This window comes from Ailuropoda melanoleuca, chromosome 10 (genome assembly GCF_002007445.2).
Source record: "Ailuropoda melanoleuca isolate Jingjing chromosome 10, ASM200744v2, whole genome shotgun sequence".
Taxonomy (NCBI): domain Eukaryota; kingdom Metazoa; phylum Chordata; class Mammalia; order Carnivora; family Ursidae; genus Ailuropoda; species Ailuropoda melanoleuca.
In genome coordinates, this window is record NC_048227.1 from 6,910,835 (window position 1) to 6,930,956 (window position 20,122).

Genomic DNA, 20,122 nt, shown 5'->3' on the forward strand with positions numbered 1-20,122 from the left:
CTGGGCGCGGCGGCGACGGCCGCGTCACTGGCGGGCGGGATCCCTCCGCTCTGGGGAGAGCAGCGCTGGACGGTTGAGTTGGGGTGACTGAGAAAATCCATCCGCGTCGCCGCCGCTGCCGCCTCCGCCGCGGAGGAAGACAGGACCTCCCGCTCTCCTCTAGCGACCCTTCGCAGAATCCCACCGCCACAGGTACCTCCGCTGACAAAAGAAGTCCTCCTCTCCCCCAGCCCCAAATCCCCGTGGGGAAACCTCTCTTCCTTCTGTCTCCCCGATCTGGCCTCTTGGGAGCGGACGTAGCACCCCAGACCTCCCCTCCCTTCCTCTGGCTCCGTCGCTCCCAAACCCGGAAGGGGAACTGGGGGGACCCTCGTCCCCAGTAATGCACGCGCTCCCTGCACCGTCAGGGGCATTTTGCCTGACCCCATCCCAGCCTCTCCTGCCTCTTACTCCCTGAGAAGTTGGGGGGCCAAATTCCGGGCTTCCTCTAGGCCCCGTCCCGCCCCCTTCCCCCCCATCATCGCCCTCCCGTTTGCCCCTGGGTAGCACCCCTCGTGTCCTCCCATTTTGCACCCATGCCGGCATTCGCCTTGCAAAACTCTAGAATCCTCAGAGAAGCAGGCAAGGCCGCGAGGCCACCCGTCCCTTCGCCTCCACCCTCCCCTCGATTTGGGTTCTGTCCGTGTTTTCTGGCCGCGTTACCCTAGACCGGAGACGTCGGCACCCTGTTCCCTCTACTGGCCCTAACTCCAAGCCCAGCTCCCGGACTCCCTCATCCCACGCCTAAAAGCTTTCTTTTGGGCAAAATGGAGGTCGTGGGGGCCGGAGGGCCAGGCCCACTGCGCTTCGCAGCGCGGCACTGGCCCGCGCCTTCCAGCTGCCAGATCCGGGACCCTCCCATGTCCCCTCCCCTTCGCCCCGCCAGACCTGCGGAGGCGGTGGCACCCCCACTTCTCCTTGGGGCCCCGGCTGCTGTATGCCCAGAATCCGGGGGCCGCCGAGGGGGCCCTGGAGGGTGATGCGGACTGAGGGCTGGAAGCGTCGCCCCCGCCCCCAGCGGCTTCCTCCTGGCCTGCTTCCTTCTGCCCCTGGCCTCTGGCGTTGCCGCTCGGCCTGGGCTGCTGGCAGCTGGAAGGAAGGGGCTTTGTCCGGAGCTGGGGACGTGGAGTGGGAGACCCTGCCTTCGCCCCCGGCTCCCCGCTTTCTTGGAGGGGCATCCCCCCGCTCTAGCGTAGAAAGCTGAACTGGCAGAGGGGAAATGTCAGTGAGGAAGAGGAACGCCCAGGGCCGGGGGGAAGTGGGAGCTGGGTGGGGGACGTCTGGGTCGGCAGAGCGCAGTGTGCATGGCCAGATCACACAGGTGTCCAGGGAGGGGGGTAGGACTCCCGGCCCTGGAGCGGAGCCAGCCAGGCCCCTGGGGCCCCGGCGCGGAGCCCGGAGGCTGGGCTCCTGGGGTGCCGAGGGCGCAGGGCCGGGCTGCTTGGGGCCGCCAGCCCGCCAGCCTGCCCGCGTCTGGGAGAGAGCAGCTCCGCGCCTCGGGGCCGGGGACCTCTCCTCGGAGCGCTAATTACTCGAGAGCGGCTCCCACGGGCTTTCTGCGGGCGTGCCGGGGCGGGCGGCCTCGGCGCTGGAGGGAGCAGCGGCTTGGGGCTGCCTTCCCCGCCACCCTCTCCTCCGCCCGCCGGGGGCGGTTAATGGGACGCAGCCGGCCCGGGGATTATCCGGGGTGAGCCGTCCCGAACCTATTAGTGCCAATCGGCTTTCCCAAATCCTGTAAACAGCCACCCTGGTCGGTTCTGGGTCGGGGCGGGAGGCTGGGNGTCCGAGGGAGGGGTTTCCCCTGCGCTTCCTCTTGCACTTCCCGCTCCGTTTCCGGGGGGCGGGAGGAAGATTGGGGAAGTCAGCTCTTCCTGGGCAACATCCCTCCTGTGCCAGAGACCCCGATTCCGCCTGGGGGACCGCGGCCACTGCTGCTCTCCCTTCCCCCCACCTCCGACCGGCGCTTACCCCTTCCGGGCCGCGTTTCAACCCCGCCTTTTCCCCCTTCTTCCCCGGCGGCCTTGGGCCTGACGTCAGCCCTGCATCCCCCAGGCCTCGGGCCAGCGGCGAGGAGCTGTCTCCCCCAGCCCCCGTCCCGCGGCCCCCAGCCGCCCCCAACCCCGCCCCACGGGCCCGGCGCCATGAGTGAGCTGGAGCAACTGAGACAGGAGGCTGAGCAGCTCCGGAACCAGATCCGGGTGAGGGCCTGACCGCTGGGCTGGGGAGGCTGAGCGGGCAGGGCCAGGTGGCCTGCATGTACGGGTTCGGGGGGGGGGGGGGGATTTTTGTGCGTGTGGCTACCCTAGTCTCTCACTGTCTCCTCTCCACTCCTCTGTCACCTCTTTGCCTGCCTCCTCCTCCCCCTCTCCTCCTGCCTCTTTCTGATGGTCTCTGCCATCTCTTACAGGATGCCCGAAAAGCATGTGGGGATTCAACACTGACCCAGGTGAGGTGAATCCAGGGCTGAACCTGGGGTTTAGGGAAGGAGCAAGGGTTTGAGGCATACTGATTGGTGGGCCATGCCACCTGAACCTCCCTGAGCCCATTCTGCCTCTACCTCCAGATCACAGCTGGGCTGGACCCAGTGGGGAGAATCCAGATGAGGACACGGAGGACCCTCCGTGGGCACCTGGCAAAAATCTATGCCATGCACTGGGGGACAGACTCAAGGTGTGTGTGTGTGTGGTTGGGGCCGTGTGCTGAGCTTTTGTGTTTGCCCTGGGCTGAGTTTATAGCAGGCAGAGTGGGGTAGGGTTGCAGCCTCGCTGATCTGGTGGAATGAACGGGATGCCTATGTTGCTGAGTGTGTTTGGAAAGACAGTGACTCCCAGACAGCCCCAGTGGGTGGGAAACAGGACCCTACCGGGAGGAACTTCCGGGCTGCTGCTGGGAGTTGTCTCAGAGGGCCTCCCACCCGATGAGAGAGGAGGAAAGGTGTCCTGTCTCCAGAGGGAGCTTCACACCCTGACCCCTCTGCCTCTCCTCTGCCACTTTTTAATAGGCTGCTGGTCAGTGCCTCCCAGGATGGGAAGCTCATCATTTGGGACAGCTATACCACCAACAAGGTAGAGGTGGTGCCTGAGGCTGGATGGGGTGGGGCCGCAGGCCCCGGCTGGCTCCGACCCTGGGCACTGCCACTTCTCTCCAGGTCCATGCCATCCCTCTGCGCTCCTCCTGGGTCATGACCTGTGCCTATGCGCCCTCAGGGAACTTTGTGGCCTGTGGAGGGCTGGACAACATCTGCTCCATCTACAGCCTCAAGACCCGCGAGGGCAATGTCCGGGTCAGCCGGGAATTGCCTGGCCACACCGGTGAGAGGGACCTGGCAGGGTTCAGGCACTGTTGCGGGGGAAGGGGTTGTGCTGCCCGCCCTTGGAGACTCGGCTGACCAGCCCCTTTCCCCAGGGTACCTGTCGTGCTGCCGCTTCCTGGATGACAACCAAATCATCACCAGCTCCGGGGACACCACCTGGTGAGGCCCTGCCAGGGCTAGGTAGTCGGGGCTCACCAGTACTTCCTGCCTGAGGTGCCCTTGCCTTGGTGCTTAGTACGTACTAGGTGGTGCGAGCGAGCAGGGGCCTTCTGAACATTTCGCCCCCCTTTCCTGTGACCCAGTGGCTCCGTGTGCCCCTTCCTCGGAGGTTCTAACAGGGCTGGGCTCACATGGTGGAGAGGAAGGGGGGCAGGGAGTCGGTCCAGCATCCCTCTCTGATCCCTTCTTTCTTTCTGTTGTCTCTCCAGTGCCCTGTGGGACATTGAGACAGGCCAGCAGACAGTGGGTTTTGCTGGGCACAGTGGAGATGTGATGTCCCTGTCACTGGCCCCCGATGGCCGCACCTTTGTGTCTGGTGCCTGTGACGCCTCCATCAAGCTGTGGGACGTGCGGGATTCTATGTGCCGACAGACCTTCATCGGCCACGAGTCAGACATCAATGCCGTGGCGGTGAGTTCTCGGTCGAGCTGGGCTGGTCTGTCTCTGCCAGGCTCCCGGCTCTGCTGTGCCCTCATCCCGCTCTGGCCCTGTGTCCTGCAGTTCTTCCCCAACGGCTACGCCTTCACCACTGGCTCCGATGATGCCACGTGCCGCCTCTTCGACCTGCGGGCTGACCAGGAGCTGCTCATGTACTCCCACGACAACATCATCTGCGGCATCACCTCTGTTGCCTTCTCCCGCAGCGGCCGGCTGCTGCTCGCCGGCTACGACGACTTCAACTGCAACATCTGGGACGCCATGAAGGGCGACCGTGCAGGTGCGTGCTGGACATTGGGAGGCGGGCAGGCCCAGGGAGCCCAGGTTCTGATGGTCCTTCCTCACAGGTGTCCTCGCCGGCCACGACAACCGTGTGAGCTGCCTCGGGGTCACCGATGATGGCATGGCTGTGGCCACAGGCTCCTGGGACTCCTTCCTCAAGATCTGGAACTAACAGCTACCACCCCACTGGGCCCAGGCCAAGAGGGGCCCTGCCCATGCCCACACTACAGGCCGGGAGCTTTGGGGCTGGGTGCACACCGAGCCTCCCTCCCTGGGCCACGGGGCCTTGGGTCCCTGCTCCCCTACCCAGGTTTGGTTCCTCCCGGGGGCCCCCACTGTGGAGATAAAGATGGGGATAGAATGGGGGAAGAGGAGGGGCAGAAAGCCCTCATCCTTTTGCTGCCCTGGGGTTGGGGCCTCGTCCCTCTGGAGGGCCAGAGGCAGGAGGTAGAAACTCCAGGGGCTGGCTTTTTTAAAACTGGTTTTATTTTAATTTTTATTATATTTTCAGTTTTTCCATAAAGGAACCAATTCCAACTCTGTACCTGGTCTTTACCTGGTCTTCTACCCTTGTGTCTTTCTCACTCCAGATCTCTGTTCCCAGGGCAAACCAGTGTGTGTGTGTCGGGGGTGGGGGGTAGGGTGGGTGTGGGTCCTTATACCTTTTCAGCTAAAGTCAGGCAGGAGGACCTCTTGCCCAGCAGGGCCATGGATGCTCCCAAACACGCCCAGCCCTCTGACTCTGGCTGGCTGCCCGCAGCTGCCCCTGGCCACAGCTCTTCCCGTTCCTAGCGCTTAGCCTGTTCTCTGTTTCCCCAAGAAAAGACACAGAAGCAGAAGGGGAGAACACACACCAAGTTTTATTGGGGGAAGGGGAATATTTACAGGGGCAGGTAGAAGAGAGGGGAGTCACACAGGGTGGCGGTAGGGGAGATTGTGGGTCCAAGGCAGACAAGGGGATACAGAACAGCCCCTGCACTCACCCCAACCCAGAGAGGGTGGGAGAGCAGCTGGGGCCCAGGAAGACAGGTGGGAAAGGACAGCAATGGGGGTGGAGTCCCTGGGCTGGGGGGCTCAGGGGCTTGTAAACATTGACCACTCTCAGAAGGGGATGGGGTGGGAGAGGGCTCCCCCTACACTTCCTCACAGGGTTAAGGCCTCTCCAGGCTCAAGGGCCCCCTAAATTCAAAGTCTCTTTAGCTGGGGGGGAAGGGGAAGGAAGAGACAGGGAAGAGTGTTACCCCCCTCCCCTGCATTGGCTGCGGCAGGGGTGGGGGCGGTTACATTCAGTCACAACAGTACTCCCCCGACACCTCTAATGCCGCCAAATACTGGCGTGAGGAAGGGGGGAGCTGGGGGGCCAGCAGCAGCAAGACATTTCCCCCTGGCCCATCACCCCCTTATTGCTTTAGAGAGAATATTGTCTTTTCACGGACGCTAACACTGTTGAAACCAGGGAGAAGCAGGTGGAGGGTGCCCCTCCACCCCCGAGGCCAGCTTTATCCCCCAACACTGACCCAGTTGCCACTTTGGTGCAAAACAAAAAAACAAAACAGAAACAAAATGTGGTCTCTCTGGGGATGGATGGGGAAAGAAAAGGGGCTACTCCCCATTTCCCCAGGGCAGGAAGGATAAATACATTCATGGAGGGGAGGCAGTGGCAGAATCCTGCCCTAATACTGCGCTCTGAGCAATGAGGTCGATGGGAGAAGTTAAATGAGAAACCCAAAAGATACAAGCTGTTTAAAAAACAAAAAAACAAAACAAAAAAACCCAAAAACAAATGGAGACAAACCCAGGTAGGTGATTGGGAAAAGAAGTTGGTGAGTAACAGAAGGGCAGCCTACCCCTGACCCAGGAGAGACGACACTTCTATTCTTGACCCCCGCACCCTACACAACATTAAAAATGCATCAGGGGAGCAGGAAGGAGAGAGGCCACTTGCTCCTCTCCCATTTGGTCAATGGAGGGGTCAGAGTGGAGCTGGGTGGTCCACAGCCCACACAGCTGGCTGCAGGAGGGAACTCCCTTCTAACGGCCCCCACACCGCAACCTGAAGCCCCATGCTGCCCACTCCCTTGGCCTCCCAGGCCCTCCTCTTGCCCCTTTCACAGGAGAAAACAGTCATTAAGTGGTGCCTCTCTCTCCAGCTCCTGGAGGAACTGCTCCATTCCCGCCTCGCGCAGGGTTGAGGCAGAAGGCGCAGCAGGGGCTTGTGGCCCAAAGAATACATTCATGTGGCAAGGCAGGGAGCTGAGGCTTTCAGCTTCACACCCAGGCCGTTCCCCCCAAATGGCAGCAGTGGGGGAAGCCCCTCACCAGGGCCAGAGTGGAAGTTCTACCACCCTGACAGCCAGATGAGGTTGGCACGGCTGGCCCTTTCCCCTCTACCTCGTCAGCCAGCACAGGATGGCAGCCTAGAGAGCTGAGGCGGCCCGGCCCATTTGTGCAACTTTCCCCCAAAGCAGCAAAGCCAAGGGGCTACTTTGGCCCCTACCCCGGACACCTCTGCCACAGTCACAGCAACAAAGGGAGCCGTTCACAGCGGGTCCGGCTGGCGGGGCTGAGGGGGCCTCGCTGTGCAAACTGCTGGCACCCCAGCTTCCAGTTACCCCAATGGCCCACCTTGCGGGGCAGGGAGGGTAAGTGCAGCCTTGGGGGCCAGGCAGGACAGGTCCGTGGGGCCTGTGTCCCCACTGCCCCAAAATAACAGTGTGTTTTTTCTTTCAATCTCCTAACTTTTTTTTTCATTTTCTTTTTTCTTAAAAAACAAACAAAAAAAAACCCAAAAAACAAACAAAAAAACCCAACAAAACCCAAAAATCCCAAAAAAGCTCTGTGGACTTTCCATCGTCACCCTCACTGTCCCTAGAGGGGGAAGGGGCGCTTAGAGTCTAGTTTTTAACTTTTTTTTTTTTTTTTTTGTCTCCTAACGTTTTCTTCAGGGTTGTTTAAAAAAATTTTTTTTTAAAGAAAAAAAAAAACAACGAAAACAAAAACAAAACCAAAAACCCTTCCCCCCAATCTGTAAAGTGCCTCGTGGTGGGTGAGTTAAGGTGCATCGTGTGGTTTGTAACAAGTGCTGGGGACCCTGCCCCTGCTTCCTCCTATGCTCCTTGTGGGGAGCCTGCAGGCTGGGGACCCAAGGGTCCAAGCCGCTGCTGCCGCCCCTGGCCTACAGCCCAGGGGCTGGTGGGACGGGCTGGTCAGTAGTCATCCACGCTCTCGATCTCACCAGAAGGTCCGTGCAGGGAGTACCCTGAAGCCGGGGAGAAGCTGGGTTTGAGCTCTCCCCAGGCTCCTGGCCCCTACTGAGTAAACAGCCTCCTTCATGGCCACACCCCCAAACTCACCCAAGATGCTAGGATCTGAGTGCAGCATCAGCGCCCGCCTCTTGGCCTTGCTGCCCTCCCCAGGGCCGAGTTTGGTGCTGTGGTTGGTCTGAAAGGCTGTCTGTAGGGAGCCACTGCTCAGCCATGCCTCCTGTGAGGCTCAAAGAGGGAGGCTGGGTCAGCAGGGTGAGGGGCAGCCTCACCCCACCCGCCAGGGGCCCTCGAAGCCTCACCTGCTGCTGCTGCCGCTGCTGGCTGGCTTTCTGCTTGGCCCTCCGCTCCAGGAACTGTTTGGCAAATTCTTTGGCTTCCAGCGTGTCCCCCAAGCAGGAACGGATATAATCGTGGACGTCGTAGGGGGATTCCACCTCCTTGAGGATCGCTACAGCCATGGGCACTGAGGGGTGGGGGGGTGGTGGCGGTCAGAGCCCACCCGAGGCAGGCCCGGAAGCGCTGGCCCCGCCCAGCCCCCCAGGTCTGCGGCCTGTACCGTCCAGGCTGCCCGCGGTGCTCAGTGTGTGCAGCATCTGCTCGCACCACTGGGTGAAGCCATCCTGGGGCCTGGGGATGCCCTGCAGCAGCTTCAGCAGCTTCTCCTCCTCCTCCGTCTTTTTGCGCACAGGCCGGCCTGACAGGTGGCCGTACGAGTCACTGAGCGGGCCGGGGACGAATGAGAGGCGAGACATCAGCTGAGGCCTGCCACGTCCTTCCACCCCTGCCCGAGCCCGGATGGAGCCTGCGGGCCCCGGCACCCACCTGAGAGAGGGGCTGCTCCGGCTGTTCTTCAGGCCCAGGCTGCGGGCCAGGCTCCCGCCGCTCTTGAGGGTGTCCTCCCAGAGCCCCGGGCCACCGCTGCCGCCCCCACTCTTGTCGGGCCCGCCCCACAGCGGCCCAGCCTCAGATACCCACTGGTTCAGGGGGGCCGAGCCCAGGCCCCCAAGCTGCTACAGATGGCAAAAATCAGAGTGGCCCAAATATGGACACACACGCTAGAACAGCTAAGTGGGGAAGCTCACGGAGGCGGCCGAGTGGGGCGAGGTGAGGGCCGCCCAGAAGAGAACCGCTTCAGAGTCACGTACAGACCAGCACCCAGGCTGCAAAGTCGGGACTCAGCGATCCTCCCCACCCCGGATCACCCTGGGAGCTGACTGGAAGGGGTTCCCGAGGGCTCAAAAAACGCCGGTCAGCGGGGGAAGGGCCAGCCTGCTCACCGCGCGGTGGTTGGGGGCCTGGGCCCGCGACGGCTCCCGGGGAGGGGGCTGCTTGTGCAGCTGCCGCTCCCCCTCCAGCTGCAGCTCAAGCAGCGTCTTCATGGAGAGCCCCTGCTTGGCCAGGCCGGCCCACAGCGGGGGCGGGGAGCTGGGCGCCGGTGGCACTGGGACAGCGGCCGCCACCTGCTGCTGCTGCAGCAGCTTCAGCAGGAGCTCCTGCTGCCGCACCTGGACCGAGCGACGTGGTGAGGGCCAGCGGCCTGGCCCGGGCCAGGGGGCGAGGGCGGCGCGGCGCGGCACACACCTGCTTGCGCCGGAACAGCTCCTCCTCCTCCTGCCGCCGCTTCTGCTCCTCCTGCTGCTGCTGCTGCCGCCGCTTCTCCTCCCGCCGCTTGCGCTCCTCCTCCTCCCGCTTCGCCCTGAGCTCCACTTCTCTGCGCTCTTGGAACTGGCACAGCCAAGAGCTCAGATGGCAGAGCTCCCCAAAGAGCTCACCCGTGGGGGCCTCGCCGCCCAAGGACCCCAGCCCCAGAAAGCCTACTCACTTTGTGTTGCAGCTGGAGTTGTTCTAGAATTGGACCCTGAGTCGAAGAGTTAATTGGTATGTCCCAAAGACTGGCCTCACCGCCTGCAGAAAGCAAGGGCAGTTGCAGGAGGCGGCTCAGGCTCGACTGGGCTGGAGCGGCCAGAGGGCGGGAGCACACAGAGCCCCCCACTCACATGGGGGCAGGGAACAGGCAGGCCACACACCTGACTGTGATGAGGCTGAGGTATGTATGTCCCAGAGGGGGCCCGAATCTGGCACCGACAAGGACCGGTTCATGGTCGGGAGCAGGTTCTGGTCCCCACCTCTGAGAAGCAAAGCAGTGATCCTCAGAACTCCGAGTTCCTCTTGGGGCTGCCCCCCTCACCCCCAGAAGAGACCAGCACCCGAACCTGGGCGGTTTGAGCGCCTGGAGCTGCTGCAGGAACGCAGTGAGCTGCTGCTGCTGCGGCGGGCTCAGGTCCCCCAGAGTCGCCTTTTCCCGGAGTGCACACTGCGGGAGCGGCCGGCTACAGACACAGAGACGGGCGTCAGCGGCGGAGGCCACACGGCCCGCACCCGGCCTGACCGCCAAGGCCTTCCAGGCGCCCATACCTGCCGACCAGCTGCAGAAACTGCTGGTGCTGCAGCTGCTGGTACAAGGCCGCCGCAGCCAGCTCCTGCTGCTTCTTCAGCCGCTCCTGGTCCATGTTGCCCTGATGAGGGCCAGAGCGCTCCTGTGGCTCTGACCTCACCTCACCCTGCACCCCGGCTGCCATCTGCCCAGCCCCACCTGGCTCCCGCTTTCCCTCCTCGCGCCTCCCCGCGGCGGCAGTGCTCACCAGCAGTGGGGGTGGTGAGGGTCCTGGGGCAAAGGGCACACGACCCCACATCTTGATCACCTCACCCAGTGGCTGGAAGCCCTCATCACAGCCCCGCTTCACAAGCAGCGCCATGGAGAAGTAGCCCGCCTGGAACCACTCTGCCATCTCCTGTGTTGTGAAGGGGCCTGGACCAAGGGAAGGGGGACCTCGGTCAGAAAGCTGTGCCAGAGAAGCCCTGAATGAGAATGGTGGTGACCCCCTGCCCCCAGCAGCCCCTCCTGCGCGGCCCTCACTCCCCATGGGCACCTTGGATCTCCCCCTGGGGGTCCTTGTAGAACCACTTCCGGGCTGCACCGTGGCTGAGAGGGAGGGCAGTGGCAGCTGCTGAGTGGCGCAAGCCTTGGGCCTGCATGGCGGCCGTGAACTGCTCCTCTTCCAGGGAGCTGTCCTGCAGGGAGGCCACCAGCTTCTCCGCCTCCTGGGAGACCAGGGAGAGAGGGAAGGCTCAACAGAACAACAACAGGGCAGGGCTGGAGCTAAGATCGGCGCGGGGTCAGGTCGGGTCACAATGCAGAGGAACAAATGGGGAAAGCATGAACTGCGCAGGGACAGATAGAACAGTGGTTCTCTGTCCCCCACAGGGCAGGATCCCCAGAGCCTTCCGAAGCCCCCCACACCTGCTGCAGGTGCTTCAGGCCTTCATCATCCTCCAGATCTCCAGGCGGGCCAGAGGGTGAGCCTACCCCAGGACTCAGCGGCATTCCCCTCCCATCGTCTAGAAGCAAAGGAAGTGGAATGGGGGGTCCAGAAAACAGAATGAAACGCTACCCTATTTACCCTTGTTCCATAAAAGTGGACCACCCCTTCACCCCCCAAGATGCCTTAGGTACCTCCATCCCACCACAAGGAAGAGGAGCCCCCCACCCCTGCCCACGTCCTCCACTACCTTCAGCTGCTGCTGCCGGCAGGTCCTTGTCTGCAGCGTCATCACCTTCCCCATTAGCTCCCCAGAGTGGGCCCAAGGTGGGCAGTGGGGATGGGGAACTGGCCTTCTCCTCCTGAGGAGGTAGTGGAGTCAGTTCCTTCCCTCCTGAAAGAAACACGTATTTACCAGAACTCAAAACCAAAGAGCTAGAAGGCCTTAAAAATGATCTGACACAAATCCCCCATTTGTGGCCAGAACCTAGACCTCTGGGCCTTGAATCCACCCCTCTAACTTTGCTCAACTCTGCTAACACCCAGCAAATCAGCACCACAAACCCACCTTGCAACACTGGACACGTCATGCACGTGTCCACATCACTGCCCAAGGCTGTACACACACCACCACAGACTTAACGTCACGTTCTTCAGACTCTTCAAAGGATTCGCACAGATCACCGTGATTACGCCCGAGTCTGAACTGACACACTGCCTTTCAGACACGGCCCGCGGTGTTCCCCCCACACCTGGCAACACCTGCTTTTCTCCCAAGCCGCCTTCTCCTAAAGGCGGGTGGGCACAGCCTGGTGAGGGCCCCTCTGCCTGCCTGGCCTAAGGCACTCCTCCTCCACCCCACCCCACCCCGTAGGCTCACCTGCCTCAGGCCCCCCCTCCTCTAGCCCTTCAGAAGGCTCTTCTTCCTCTTCCTCCAGGCCCTGGAAGTCGAGCTCCTGCTCCTCAGGAATGGGCTCCTTGGGGCCCTTCTGCACAGGGTTAGGGGACACGGTGGGGAGCGAGAGATAGATGAACAGGTGGGAGCAAGAGCCCCACCAGGATAGGTCCCACCACCCTCCAGCAGAGACCGTCCCTGTGTTTCCTCCGCTACCTTGAGAGGCAGGAAAGCCCCAGAGGCATCGAAGGTGCCCATCTCTTCATCCTCGTCATCCAGGCACCACTCTGGGAGCCCATCCTTGTCTTCCTCAAAGCCGTCAGGTCCTCGGCACCTCCGGAGGTGAGAGCTGCCTCCCCCACCCCGCCCTTCCTCTTCACTACACCCTCCTCGATCCCCTCGCAAATCAAATTCAAACTTGCGACGCCGGTCCCCATGTTCCCGCCAGCCAGCAGAGCGGGGGCCACCATCTGGGCAGGAAAAGTCAGAGAACGAAGGTCAGTACCCCAGTCAAGCCAGCCTTCATTCACCCTTCTGCCCTCCAGGACCTCCCCTCCCACCCACTCCACTCCAGAAAGCTTTCTGTGCCCTCTGCCCGGCCGCGGGAGCCCAACCTCACATGGTCACCTCACACAGCACCGCCCATTTCAACCCCCCCCCCACCTCTCAATGACCTTCTGCCACCCTCAGACCCCACAACACTCATCCGGCCCCAACCTCACCAGGGCTGGCTGAGCGCCAGCGGTCGCCATCTCGCCGGGGTCCTGCCCCAAGTCTCCAACTGCCCTCCTCCTCTTCCTCTTGCTCCTCTCGAAGAGAACGCCAGTTCTCGCTATCTGAGCGGGCATGTTCCTTCCTCGGGCCAGCCCCTCCCTCCTCAAACCCGGATCGTGCTTGGGGGTGGGGGAAGACACAGTCAGCGGAACGGCAGCGACGGTCCCTGGAAGACTCTTACTATAGACCTTGCAGTAAAGAAGAGCCCAGCTCCAGGCCCTCCTGCCCCACCACCTCCCTTAGGAAAACAATCCCCTTACGGCACTGCCCATTTCAATCCTCCCCCCACCTCTCAATGACCTTCAGGACCTGGCCATTGCCACTCTCCATACCTCCATCCCTCCTCGCCGACTTCTCAAACCTTCTCTCGCCTCTGCAGAAGGAAAAGGTGTTGGTCAAAGGAGGACAGATTCCACCCACCCTCCAACTCACAGCATCTCTGCACACCTTGTCCCTTCTGCCCTGAGAGGGGTGGAAAGAGGGAGGGCACAGGGGCGGGGCTACTAGGGATAAGTCAGGCTTGGGAGGGAGCCCAGGAGGGCATGCAGAAAAGGTCACAGGGTAAACAGGCACTAAGAATCAGAAGGAAAAGGAGCAGGCCACAGGCAGTGAGTCAAAGACGAAAATGTGTGACCAGGGCTTATTTGGTGGGTCTTCTGTTGCCCTCTGACGACAAAGACCCGAGCCGCCCTCCAAGGACTGAGCCACAGGGCTTCTGTCTGCTCTGCAACTATGCTGCCAGCACCTGTCATCCCAACTCTGGCTACGCTGGATCTCCCGGGGGTTTCGGCCAAAGGCCCCATCGCCTTCTTCAATGCTTCTTTGGTAAAAGCAACTGTCACCACGGCCTCGGCCTGGAGAAAGGACAAGATACACGTGAGAAACCTGCCTGACCATCTCTCTGCAACCTCAAAACCACAGTCCCCGCCCCCCCGCCTTGGCCCGCCCCCAGAACACACAGTCATCCCCTCTACCTCGGCTCCGAGTGCTGCCCCTGCCACGGGAGGTGCCACTTAGGGGGGGGCCAGCCCCTTTCCCCATCAGCCTCAGCACAGCCACACTGTTCACTGACAGGGAGAAGTTTCTCTGAGGAGGGAGCCAGGGATGGGAGTGAGGACCCAGGCACCCGCCCCCCCTCCCCTGCCCAGAACTATAACCCCCACCATCTATCTTCCCAGCTTCAGCCCCTCTCTGCAAGGTGAAGGCCCAGCGCCCTGCCGTGCACTGCCCCGGCCCAGCCCCACCTGCTCCTCCTCAGTCAGAGGCTCCAGCGCCAGGGGCTGCAGCGGCTCCTCCTGCAGCACCGCAGTGAACTCCTTGTCCTGCAGCTCGTCAGGCACCTGTCAATCGGGGCACGAGAGCCAGGATCCCACGTGCTCCCGGACCCGCTCTACTGAATGAGACCAAATGGGCAACGGGGCCAAATACCCCACACCCGCCTACCCCCACCTTGTTCTCCTTGACGTAGAGAGCCAGCATCTCTTCTCGCCCATAGCGATAGTCAGCCAGCTTGTATTTGGGCATGGCGGGGGATGGGGGTGGGGAGGCCACGCTGCCACCACTGGAAAGGGCCCTCAACCTAGGAAACGGACACAGAGAAGGAAAGAGACAGGAGTCTGAGCAACTCTATTCTTCCTGGCTTCTCCAAGCCCTCCAGAGCACGTCTGACTCACCATTCCGGCCCAAAATTGAGGGTCTCTGCTGCCATTATGGAGCTGGGCGTGTTCTCGAGGTCAGAGGGGCTGCAGAGGGGAGAGGAGACCTGGCGTTCACTCTCCAAACACCTGTGGAGGCACAGGGATGCTAGGCCTTGGAAACAGCACACCCAGAGAACCACAAGAGAACAAGGTATAGAGTCCCACCTAATGAACTCTGAAAGGATTCACCTAAGCCAGCCACGTGCCACACACCATGTGTTAAGCGAACTGTCACGATGAGGGAAGACCTGGGGGAGGGGAGGAAACGGCAGCTAGAGCCCCTGCCAGCTTCAGCAGGGGTTGCCACCCTCCGCCCCAGACTCACTTGGCAGCCTTGCCCCCAGGAAGCAGGTAGGGCTGGGAATGGGCTCTCTTCAGGCAGGGGCCTATGCTGGAATGAACCAAGGTCCCCAAGCTACAGGATGATGATCTGACTGCAGTGGTGCCCGAGGAGGGAGCTTCACATCTGCGAAAGATCCTTACCGAGAGGAAGGAAACAAAGCTGGGGTTAAACCAATGGGCCAGATGGGCCTCCCCACTTCTGGCCCTCCTTTGTCCTGCGTAACAGGGAGATCTACAGCTGCTGGAAGCTTCCAATTATCCAGGGCAGAAGGCCACAGCCCCTGCTTCTTATCTATGTCCCCCATATTAGGTCTCCAGACTAGTTAATTCCATCAGCAGAGCTGAACGAGGCGCTGGTCTCAGCGCCCTCACAGAGTGCCATGGCATTCTGGAAAGGGCTGCTTGAGGTATGTGGGAATGCTCAACACAAAGATAAAACACAAGCAAGCAAACAAAATCCTATCAGAGCCAAACATATCCTCAAGACAGAAAACATCAGTTCTGAAAAAAAAAATTACAAATGAAGTCTGGAAGCAAACTTATTTCCCTTTTGAAAAAACTCAGGGCTGCCTGGTCGGTGGCCAGAATTCAGGGATTCAATTTGGTGGGGAAAGCCAGGAGACGGGGAGTGGTGGTGGGGAGGCCATATTCCAGGGCCAAAGACAGGGCACACGGAAGGCTGCGGGCAGGTAAATTGGGCCAGTGCCCCCTCGGGCTGGTTTACCCAACAGGAATCAACACCCAGACCCTTCCCACGGATCAGGAAGAGCCCATCGTAACCACTAAGAACCAAGAAGGGAACATCATGATGCTACAAACTAGGAAGGAACTCCCCTCACCATAAAGTAGAAATGAAGGTGATAGAAGCAGTGGCAGTGGCAGTGACCTGTCCCTCTAAGGAACAGCAGAGGAGGCTCTCAGGAGGCGGCTCATCCCTGGTGGTTCCGAGCGAGGACAGGTGGGCAAGGTCTTAGGGAGCTGCACGGGGGCTTCCCTCACTGGCTGGTGGGAAGGCTGGACCCGAGTGCCTCCAAGGTTTTCATCAAGTCCAAGACTCCACAATTCTGGCAAGAAAGGAGGAAAGGTTTCTACCAGAGGGACCAAGGGAGAGTAGCTCTGACTTTCAGCTGCACACAGGAAGATGAAGCAAAATGCTCTGACAGAGATGGGACCCAGTGCCAGAATCCCAGCGTCCTCGCAAGAAATGCAGCTTTGGAAAGCATCTGGAGCGAGGGGGACCTCTCCCAACCCGGGCATTTCTCCTACAACAGCCCCAACTGGACATTGCTGGTGACAGAGCACACCATGGCACACATGGCCGTGAGGAGACACGTGTACATCTGTCGAAAAGCTCTTCCTTTCACTGGATTTAAGCAGGCCTCCCAGACAACAGAGTAAGGTTCGTTCTTCCCATGCTACAACCCCTACTTAAAGTGACCAACGAATCAACCTTGAAGACATTATGTGAAATGAAACAACCCAGTCACAAAAGAATATTGTAGGATTCCTCTTATGTGAGATTCCTAAAGAATCTAATTTAAAAACACAGAGAGCAGAAAGACAGGCTGGGGGGTGAGGAGAGTGGGGAGCTGTTCAACAGGTACTGAGTGCCAGCCTGAATGGGGCAAATGAAGAAGTTCCAGAGACAGATGGTGGATGGTTCGCACAACACGAACATACCTCAACTCACAGAACTGGACCCTCGAAAACTTGGTTAAATGGTATATTTAACCACCATTAAAAAAAAAGGTTAAGGGAAAAAAAGACATTTAGTAATAGCTACTGCATACCTAAGTCTTCCTCACTCCAAGGAAAACACCCCACATTCCTTCAAACAAACCTCAGGAAAAACTGTTCTGAGCTTCCTGCAGTTCATTCCAGAAGAGCCGCATCTTTAGGGGGAAGATGGGGGACAGAAGAGCTCTCTGGGTGTGAAAGGCTGCTTCGAGGACAGGGGACAACTCACCTCTCTCCCTCCCAGGGAGTGGCAAAGGCGGCTCTCCGTGACGCTTCCGCTTCTGGCCTTTGCCTTTCTGTCCTGGATGTGAGGAGCAAACTGAGGAGGAGTGGCTCCCGGTGTGAGAAGCAGGGTAACTGCAGAAGCAAGGAAAAGGCAGTCAGGGCAGAGGAAGCAGAGGAGCAGCTGGAGAAAAAAAGCCGCGTCTCCAGGCAAGCCCAGCCACAGGAGGACCTGTCCCAGCAGCTGGTGGCCGCCGGCCATTCCTCAGACTGCAGGAAGGGCTGCAAAGCAGCACCCAAGCCGCCCCATGGTGCCCACCCCTCCAACCCACTTGAGTCTTCTCCGCGTTTCCTCCAAGCCAGTGGTTCTCAATTGGGGGGGGAGGGGCTGTGCTCCCCAGGGAACATGTGGCAGTATCTGCAGATGGCTTTGGTGGGCATGACTGGAAGGCGCTACTGGCGTCTAACGGGTAGAGGGCAGGGATGCTGCTCCACACCCTACCATACACAGGACGCCCCCCCCCCACGGAATTAGCTGGCCCAATGTATCAACACTGTCATGCTTGAGGACCCTTCCCCTGTACCAGGAGCACAAGTAAAGCCTACTCGGTGTTTACTGGGAAAAACAATGACAAGAGAAACCGATTTATTCCAATTCAGTCTCCCCTCTGAAGAGAAGGCAAGGAAATCGTTTCCTAATTATACTATCCCATGAGAGAAATCTGAAATCCTGCCAAGAGGGAAATCCTCAAGAAGAGATTTAAAACATTCTGCTACGTTTCTCTATCACAAACTCTCAAAGCCAACTGTTTGGGTCCCTTTCCAGTGAAGGAAAGAGCCAGGACAGGGAGCAGATAGAACTGGGAACAGCACTCTTTCCTGGCCACTTAATCTAAGGATGTCCTCACAAGCTCAGTCCAGCTTACCCGACACCCCGTGGTCCTACCTTCAGCATCTCTGCCTCATCTCCCAACGTGCTCCCTCTGTCCCTGCCTGCCCCGTCTTCTTTCTCAGGCCTCAGTGTACCCTCCCTCCCCTGACATTGGAATTATTGCTATTAAAAGGCTGCCCCCTGCTGGAATTGAGGGGAGAGAACATATACTGGTCCAGGGTGCTCACAACAGGCTTGCAGAACAGGAGGGAAGCCTGTTCTCTTGGGGTTCAGAACTCTCAGAAGAAAAAGATCCAAAGAATAGGCAGTCCTAGTACATACGAAGTTAACATTATTTCCTCATTCCATCACCCCTAAAATTAGCCCCATTCCAGAACAATGTGCCTTGGCACAGAAAGGTACCACTATTAACAGAAGTGGAGTCCCAAATTCCCCAACATCTGAGCAACCAGCAAGCGCCCAGTCCCAAGCCTGTTGGGAGGTGACTCCACCCTTTCTCAGGATGGAAAGATTCTCCGTGCACGTAGGATAACTCTGAAGCTCAGGAAGGGGTGCAAGCCCGTGTTCCCCCTGCCTGGTCAGTTAGCACAGCTCTCTACTCTCTGAGCCATGATGACAAATAACGCCCCTTGGCACATTTACTGGTTAAGTTTTCAAAGCGCTTTCACACTTTACCTCATTTGATCCCTTCTGCCCACTTGCCCAGTCTTGGGACCCAGCCAGGGAAAACAAGGAAGGGAGGATGCAGCTGCCCCCACAGGGGACCCCATGTTCCTAGACACTCTATTCAAGACTAGAGAAGAGATGCACAAGCAGCAGGAACCACCCTAAGTACTTTGTGAGTTTTAAGCCATTTAAAATTTCTCCTTAGAATTTTTTAAATCCTCACATAGTAACCTCTTCTCCCTTTCTCTGAAGTGGCGTTGCTTTTTCTATCCCTAACTCCAAAAACAGACAAGGGCGAACTGGGGTCCCTAGATTCATCAAATCACAGCAAAAGTAATTTGTCCACTGGCTAAAAAAGCCAGGCCAGAGGTCCAGGAACACAACTCACTTGACTGTAATCACCATATGGGACCCTTACGGCCCTTGGTCCCCAGGCCATGGCAGCAACGCCAAGTCCACATCTATTTCAACCCTTCCCAATAACACAGCAGACCCACAACTAGGAAATAAAACTGGAGCTGGGTGAGGGATTGGTGGCCTGGGACTGCACAGAGAAAAGTACAGAGGAAGGATCCTGAGGGCAAACTCCCACATCATGAGTTGCAAAGGGGACCAGCCTGTTGGTATCCATGAGGTTTCCCATGCAGAGGGCAGGGGTGGGGGGCAAGGTGCAACTGGCATGTCAGCTCGGAGGGACAGTGGAGAGGGTGGTATGCAGGCTGAGTTTTGGATAAGCAGCAGTAAGCAGCAAGAGGGGAGTGAGACTGGGGTGGGTGGAGGAAAGAACAGGCCGACAATTGACTTAGCATCTCCCAGGGCTGGAGCCCTATGAAAGACCAGACCGGGAAGCTACTGGGAATTGTGATAATGACTGGGTAAGAAATGCAAGATGAGGGTCTCTTTCAAGTTAACTTGGGGGGAAAAAAGGGCAAAGTGTGAGGGGCCGTGGCCAGGGAGCTGCTGCATCAGAGGCGCTGGGCTGGGAAAGCCTGGCCTGGAGATGGGAAAGATTAAGGTGTTAGAAACGGCCGGGCAACAGGGAGAAAGGAGACCCCAATGACCAAGCACTAATGTCGCCCGTTGAAAGGAAATTTAGGTGAAGACCCAACGGAGGTGCTTCGGTTAAGTAGAAGGCTTCCACATTTGCCTAAGTCATGGAACGCCTGGACTTTAAGACCCGCAGGGCCCAGCTAATTCCGATAAGAGCCCGGAGGCACATTGGGGAAGTCTCCGGGGAGCGCCGGGCATTAGGGTCGGGGGCCTCCAGAGGGGCCCGGCGGAGGATGCGGGTGGACGGGAGGGGGCCGGGCAGGGCTGCCGAGGGGCCGGAGGACGACCGTTAGGAGCGCGGGGGTGGGAAGGAGGCAGGCAGCCCGGGAGGACAGCGTGCCCTTCAGGGAGGGGGCGCCAGGTGCGCGGGGTCGAGGGGCGAGGGCGGCCGCCCACCCGGNTCCTCCTCCTCCTCCTCCGCCTCGTCGTCGTCGCCGCCGCCTTTTCCGTCCGGCGCCGGCTCTGGCTCTGGCTCGGGCCCCCGCCCCTCAGGCGAGTCCGCCGGCGGCTGCTCGGCCTCCGAGTCGCCGCCGCCGCCGCTGCTGCTGCCGCCGCCACCGCCCCCTCCGCCGCTCCGGCCTCCAGCGACCCGCACGCCCTCGCGCCTGCCCGCCTGCCCAGTGGGGAGCCCGGACGCCCGCCGCCCCCGACCCCCCCCTGCACGTGACCCGGGGCCTGGCTCGTCACGTGATGCAAGGCCTGCAGTGGGGGGGTGTCGAGGGGGTCCCCCACGGGGCGCTCCCCGGCTGCTCTCCGGCTGTTCCCCGGCACGTGACGCGCGACCGTCGCGACGGAGGCCGCCGCAGGTGGCATCGCAGGGCTTGCCTCTCCAGTCGGCTTCCTCCAGGAAGCCCGCCTAGATTGAAGGCAATAACATATAATCCATAGGTGCGTTCATCAGACGTCCTGGGATTTATGAAATAAGTGAGGAACTAATGGTTTGGAAACTGCCTGAGGCAGCACTGGCTGG

At 59.9% G+C, this 20,122-nt stretch overlaps 2 protein-coding genes across 7 annotated transcripts; one reads left to right on the plus strand and one right to left on the minus strand.

The window, feature by feature from the left end:
• Positions 1 to 44: 44 nt before the first annotated feature.
• On the plus strand, positions 45 to 4,835 carry GNB2 (G protein subunit beta 2). Its single transcript, XM_002927300.4, has 10 exons — positions 45 to 192; positions 2,092 to 2,237; positions 2,447 to 2,485; positions 2,603 to 2,709; positions 3,041 to 3,104; positions 3,188 to 3,350; positions 3,445 to 3,511; positions 3,781 to 3,982; positions 4,073 to 4,289; positions 4,357 to 4,835. The coding sequence occupies exons 2-10, from the start codon at positions 2,181 to 2,183 to the stop codon at positions 4,461 to 4,463; spliced, it is 1,023 nt and encodes a 340-aa protein (XP_002927346.2). The 5' UTR covers positions 45 to 192; positions 2,092 to 2,180; the 3' UTR covers positions 4,464 to 4,835.
• Positions 4,836 to 5,131: 296 nt separating this feature from the next.
• Positions 5,132 to 16,699, minus strand: GIGYF1 (GRB10 interacting GYF protein 1). 6 transcript variants are annotated; one of them, XM_034669912.1, is made up of 28 exons: positions 16,552 to 16,699; positions 15,425 to 15,649; positions 14,569 to 14,721; positions 14,433 to 14,491; positions 14,220 to 14,330; positions 13,996 to 14,125; positions 13,791 to 13,886; positions 13,521 to 13,632; positions 13,292 to 13,400; positions 12,879 to 12,919; positions 12,495 to 12,665; positions 11,989 to 12,242; positions 11,758 to 11,866; positions 11,128 to 11,271; positions 10,859 to 10,956; positions 10,488 to 10,659; positions 10,200 to 10,366; positions 10,038 to 10,058; positions 9,771 to 9,820; positions 9,585 to 9,685; positions 9,380 to 9,462; positions 9,139 to 9,282; positions 8,835 to 9,062; positions 8,380 to 8,567; positions 8,114 to 8,274; positions 7,857 to 8,020; positions 7,645 to 7,774; positions 5,132 to 7,550 (listed from the first exon to the last, which is right to left on the minus strand). In XM_034669912.1, exons 5-28 carry the CDS (start codon positions 14,252 to 14,254, stop codon positions 7,498 to 7,500), a joined length of 2,961 nt encoding a protein of 986 aa, XP_034525803.1. In that variant the 5' UTR covers positions 14,255 to 14,330; positions 14,433 to 14,491; positions 14,569 to 14,721; positions 15,425 to 15,649; positions 16,552 to 16,699; the 3' UTR covers positions 5,132 to 7,497. The 6 variants fall into 6 exon arrangements, with proteins under 6 accessions (XP_034525803.1, XP_034525801.1, XP_034525802.1 ...); XM_034669910.1 differs by having other exon boundaries at positions 9,771 to 9,887; positions 9,973 to 10,058; XM_034669911.1 differs by having other exon boundaries at positions 10,038 to 10,073.
• Positions 16,700 to 20,122: the final 3,423 nt, after the last annotated feature.